The 5,385-nt window shown below is 59.1% G+C and overlaps 1 protein-coding gene across 1 annotated transcript; it reads left to right on the forward strand.

Moving 5' to 3' along the window:
* Nucleotides 1–374: 374 nt before the first annotated feature.
* On the forward strand, nt 375–5,328 carry LOC102034373 (keratin, type I cytoskeletal 18). Its single transcript, XM_014310925.2, has 6 exons — nt 375–484; nt 1,956–2,112; nt 2,182–2,346; nt 2,978–3,103; nt 3,826–4,049; nt 5,132–5,328. The coding sequence occupies exons 1-6, from the start codon at nt 375–377 to the stop codon at nt 5,235–5,237; spliced, it is 888 nt and encodes a 295-aa protein (XP_014166400.1). The 3' UTR covers nt 5,238–5,328.
* The last annotated feature ends 57 nt before the right edge of the window (nt 5,329–5,385 follow it).

Consider the following 5,385-nt stretch of genomic DNA (forward strand, 5'->3'; position numbering starts at 1 on the left):
CCGGGGAAGCCATCCTGCCACGGCGGCGGTGACACGTGTCCCTGTGTCCCTGCGTCCCCGTGTGTGTCCCTGTGTCTGCGTGTCCATGTGTCCCACTCACCTGTCCTCCCATAGCCATGTGTTCACCTGAGGCTGTGTGTCTGTGTGTGTCCACCCGTGTCTCCTCATGTCTGTGTGTCCCTCCACATGTCCCCCATCTGTGCACTCCCATGTCCACGTGTGTCCCCCTGTCTGTGTCTCCCCATGCCCCCCCATGAGTCCCCATTTCCCTGTGTCCACTCGTGTCCGTGTCCCCATGCCCATGTGTCCATCTGTCCCTGCATGTCCTCATATATGCACCTGTGTTCCCCCATGTCCGTGTGTCCCCTGTATCCATGGGTGTCCTTGTGTCCCCATCCCAGATCCTGGAGAGCACGGTGGAGAATGCACGCACCGTGCTGCAGATTGACAACGCTCGGCTGGCAGCCGACGACTTCCGGGTCAAGTGAGGGAGGGATACTTGGGATACTGGGAATACTGGGGATACTGGGAGTAATGGGGGTGGGAACATGGCAGGGGTGACATAGGAACGAGGATGGAGTGGGAATGGGGATGGAAATGGGGGTGGGAATATGATGGAAAAGAGGGTGGAGATGGGGTGGAAATAGGGGTGGGAATGGGGATGGGGTGGAAATGGAGTTGGAAACAAGGTGGGAATGGAGATGGGAATTGGGGTGGGATTGGGTAGGAATGGGGAGGAAGACAGAGGGGGGATGAGGGTGAGGATGGGGGTGTGAATGGGGATGAGGATGGGGATGGAGATGAGGTGGGGATGAAGACAAGGACGAGGATGGAAACAGTGGGGATGGGAAGGGGGATAAGGATGGTGAGGGAGATGGGATGGAGACCAGCATGGAAACAGGAGTGGGAATAGGAATAGGGTGGAAATGGATGGAGATGGGGATGGGTACTGGGGGAGAATAGGTGGCAATGGGAGTGAGGATGAGGATGGGATGGAGGCTGAATGGGGATGGGTGGGAAGGAGGTGGGTACAGGAATTGGAATGGGGTGGAGATGGGATGGGGATGTGCACAAGGACAAGGGTGCAAATAGGAGTGGTAGTGGAGACTGGATGTGGACAGGGACAGGGATGGGCTGAGGATGGAAATCAGGATAAGGACAAGGTCAAAGATGGAAACAGGAGTGGGAATGGGGGTGGGAAACTGGATAGGGACAGCTGTAGGTGAGAGTTGGGATGGGACAGGAATGGGAACATGGATGGAGATAGGGATGGGACAGAACTGGAGATGAGGATGAGGAATAGGATGAGACAGGAATGGGAACAGGAACAGGGGATGAAAATGGGGATGAAGAGAAGGAGAAGGATGAGAATGAGAATGGGGACAGATACAAAGATAGGATGAGTGGAGGTGGCAGAGGAGATGAGACAGGGATAAGAACATGGATGGAGACAGCGATGGGATGAGGTCAGGTGGGGCTGGAGATGGAAATGAGATGAGGGTGGGACAAGGAGATGGGCTGGAATTGAAAATGGAGATGAGGACGAGGATGGGAAGGGAAATGGAGAAGGAAATGAGGATGAGGATGGGGATGAGAATGAAAATGGATATGAGACTGAGGATGAGAATCATGGGAATGGGATAGGGATGGGACAGGGATGGGGAAAGTGATGTCATGGGGATGGAAATGGGGATGAAGATGAGGGTGATGGGACAGGGATGGGGAGAAAGATGTTTTGGGGATGGAAACAAGGCTGTGCATGATGGGGATTGAACGAGGATGAGGAAAAGGCTCTGTTGGGCTGGGGATGGAAATGGGGCTGATGATGGGGGTGGGGGAAAAGGATACATCAGGGACAGAAACAGGGCCAAGGACAAGGACAAAGTAATGAACGGGCACAAGGCTGGCTCGGCTCCATGTCCCAGTCTGGCTCTCCGTTTCTGTGGCATGTCCAGGTTTGAGGCAGAGCTGGCCATCCGCCTGTCAGTGGACAGCGACATCGCCGGGCTGCGCAAGGTCCTGGACGACACCAACATGACGCGGCTGCAGCTCGAGGGGGACATCGAGGCCCTGCGCGAGGAGCTGATCCTGCTGCGCAAGGACCATGACCAGGTGCATCCAGAGGACTTGGGGGGCTTGGGAGGGGCTGTGGGACCCCAAACTGACCCATGCTGCCTCCAGGAAGTGCAGGACCTGCGGGCGCAGGCCTCGCAGTCAGCGCTGACGGTGGAGGTGGACACTCCGCAGTCGCAGGATTTAGGGAAGGTCCTGGGAGAGCTGCGGGCTCAGTATGATGCCCTGGCCCAGAAAAATCTGGAGGACCTGGAGAAGCAGTGGGGGCAGCAGGTAAGGAACCCTAAAAAACCTCAAATCCCACCCAAAACCAGCCCTGAAATGATCCTGGGGGAGCTGTGGATCCAGGACAATGGCTCTGGAGGACCAGGAGAAGCAGGGAGGTGGGAGTTGGAGACCCCAAACCCCCACCAGTCCACATCCAAGGGTCCCCAATGACACTCCACAGGGGTGTCCCCAACGGGGGGCTACCAGAGGGTCCCAAAAATGGGGAAACCCCTTTTGGGGGGTGTCCCCAGGCTGGCATGGGAGGTCCCCAAAGAAGCCCCACAAAGCCAGGGGGAAGAGGGGTGGCAGACCCAGGGGGGGCCTGGGTGGACGCTCGGGACATTTTTGGGGGGAGTCCTGGGGTGAACTGCTCCAGGAGGTTCCTGGTCCAACCTTGGGGACACTTTTGGGATGGCCTCTGTCCAAGGCGCAAGTTTGGAGCCCCTCCTAGGGCACCCCCACGATGTGGGACCCCCATTAGGGTCCCATGCCTGAGTCTGGCTCTTCTTGGGATGGTCTCACTCCCCCACCTCCCCTCCAGGACTTGGGGTGCCCGTGGTGGGTGGGACCAAGGCTGCTGCCCCCCAGACCCTAAGGTTGCCCCCAGGCCCCCCCAGACCCCTTCTTTCCCTCCCAGATCACGGAGACCACCCTGGAGGTGACGCAGAGCACGAAGGACCTGGACGTGGCACGAGGCACTGTTGGGGCGCTGCGTCGCTCACTGCAAACCCTTGAGATCGACCTTGAGGCCCTGCGCAACCAGGTACCCCAAAATTCCCCAAACTCGCCCAAAAAAACCCAAGCCCCTCCCAAATCCCTCAATTCACAGCCTCACATTCCCAACTCCCCCTCCAAAAAACCTAGCTCCCCTTAATCCATGGCTCCAGAGCCCCAAACCCCCTCCAACCCATAACTCCAGCCCCACAAAGGCCATTTTTTGAGGTCTTGATCCCCCACCTCCCAAACCCTCCAAATCCCCCAGAACTCGGGGCTGGAGGTGGCACTGCCTGAGGCTGAGGCTCAGGGCAGGGTGAACCCCCACAAGACTCCCTAATCCTCCCCTGATCCCCCCAGAACACAGGTTTGGGGTCTGCATTGGCCAAAGCTCAGGGTGAACCCCCAGTTTTTGGGGTGAACCCGTGCACAACCCCTACATTCCCCTGAATGCGGGTCTGGAGTCACTGGCTGAGCCCAAGGAGACTCACCCCCCCATTTTCTTGGTGCAGATCCTCCAATCACCCAATTTTAGGGGTTCTGGCTCCCCCAAAAACCCCTAATTCCCCCATGAACACCCCATAACTCAGATTTAGAGGCTGCCATGGTCGAGGCCGAGGCTCAGATCAAAGTGAAACCCCCCAAAACCGCCTTAACCCCCCAATCCCTCCAGAACGAGGGTCTGGAGGCAGCGCTGGCCGAGGCTGAAGCTTGGGATGAACTCGGGGTGCTGACTCCCCCAAACCCTCCTATTCACCCGGATTCCCCCAGAACGCGGGTCTGGAGGCGGCGCTGGCTGAGGCCGAGGCGCGGGCCGGGGCTCACCTGGCGCAGGTGCAGCTCCAGGTGAGCGCGGCCGAGGCAGAGCTGCGGGACGTGCGGGCGCAGCTCCAGCGGCAGAACGAGCAGCACCGGGAGCTGCTCGGCCTCAAGGACCGGCTCGAGGCCGAGATCGCGACATATCGGCAGCTGCTGGAGGGCGGCGAGGACTTCAGGTTAGCAGGGGAGGGACTGGGGAGGGGATCAGGTACGGGGGGTTCAGCTGGGGGGGAAGGAATTCAGATAGCGCCAGGGGGGAAGTTCAGGTGAGAGAGGAAGTTCAGGTACGGAGGGGTGAGTCCAGGTCAGGGGGGGAGGCCAGGTCAGGGGAGGTTCAGGTGAGGGGGACGAGCTCAGGGGGGTTCAGGTGAGAGGGAAGTTCAGGTATGAGAGGGTTTCGGGGGGGGAGGTTTGGTGGAGAGGGAAGGAATCCAGGTACGGGGTGTCAGAAGTTCAGGTGAGGGGGGAATTTGGGGGTATAGTTCAGATATGGGTGGTTTGGGTGAGAAGGGGAAGGAAGGCAGGTACAGGGGGTGGGAGTTCAAATCAGAGGGGAGCTCAGGTACAAAGGGAGAATGTGGAGCAGGCATTCAGGTGCAGGGGCTCAGGTGATGGGGGGGAATTCAGGTTTTGGGGGAAGGTGAGTACAGAGAGCTCAGGTGAGGAAGTTTGGGGGGTGAGTTCAGGTAAAAGGGCTCGGGAGGAAAATTCAGAGGGATGGAAATTGAGGTGAGGGGGAAATGGAGACAGAGGGGGGACTATATGGGCTGGGAAGGGGATGGGAAGGGGATGGAAAGGGATAATTCCAGGAACTGAGTGTCCAGGTGCCATCCCTGGCATGGGGAGGGGACACCCACGGCAGATGAGACCCCTGTGATGAGGTGTCCGGGTCCCACCAGTTACAAGATTTTGGGGACAGCCAGGGGACAGCAGTGACATCCAGGGGGATGATCCCAGGAGATCACATATCCCAGCTCGGTCCTTCAGGATGGCCTGGGGATGGGGACAATGGTGACATCAGAGCGGATGAACCCCAGGTGTCCCAGTGTCTGGGTCCCAGCAGTTACAAGATTTTGGGAACAGCCAGGGGACAGGGGTGACACCCAGAGGGGACAATCTCCAGGGTGCTGGGACACCCCAGCCCATCCCACTGGACATGCCATCTCCATCACCTGTTCAGTGACACTGAGGGGGGGACACTACCGGCATGGGGAGGGGTCCCTGGGTGCCCCCACCCCTAACACCCCCCTCCCCGCAGCCTGAGGGATGCCCTGGACAAGGAGACCACGGCCACCACGGCAGGGACAGGGCCCACCCAGCGCGTGGTCACTGAGACCAGGGAGGTGAAGGTTCGCATGTACTGAGGGGGTCATGGGGGATCCCTGTCCCCCAAAACCCGGGGGAGGTCCCCGAGCTCCCCCCAGATCCAAATAAAGTGCTGGTTCCCATGAATGGGAGATGGGATGTGTTGGCGTGTCCTTCGGGGGGGAGGAATGGGGGGGGGGGCATGGG

Source organism: Geospiza fortis, unplaced genomic scaffold (genome assembly GCF_000277835.1).
Source record: "Geospiza fortis unplaced genomic scaffold, GeoFor_1.0 scaffold635, whole genome shotgun sequence".
Taxonomy (NCBI): domain Eukaryota; kingdom Metazoa; phylum Chordata; class Aves; order Passeriformes; family Thraupidae; genus Geospiza; species Geospiza fortis.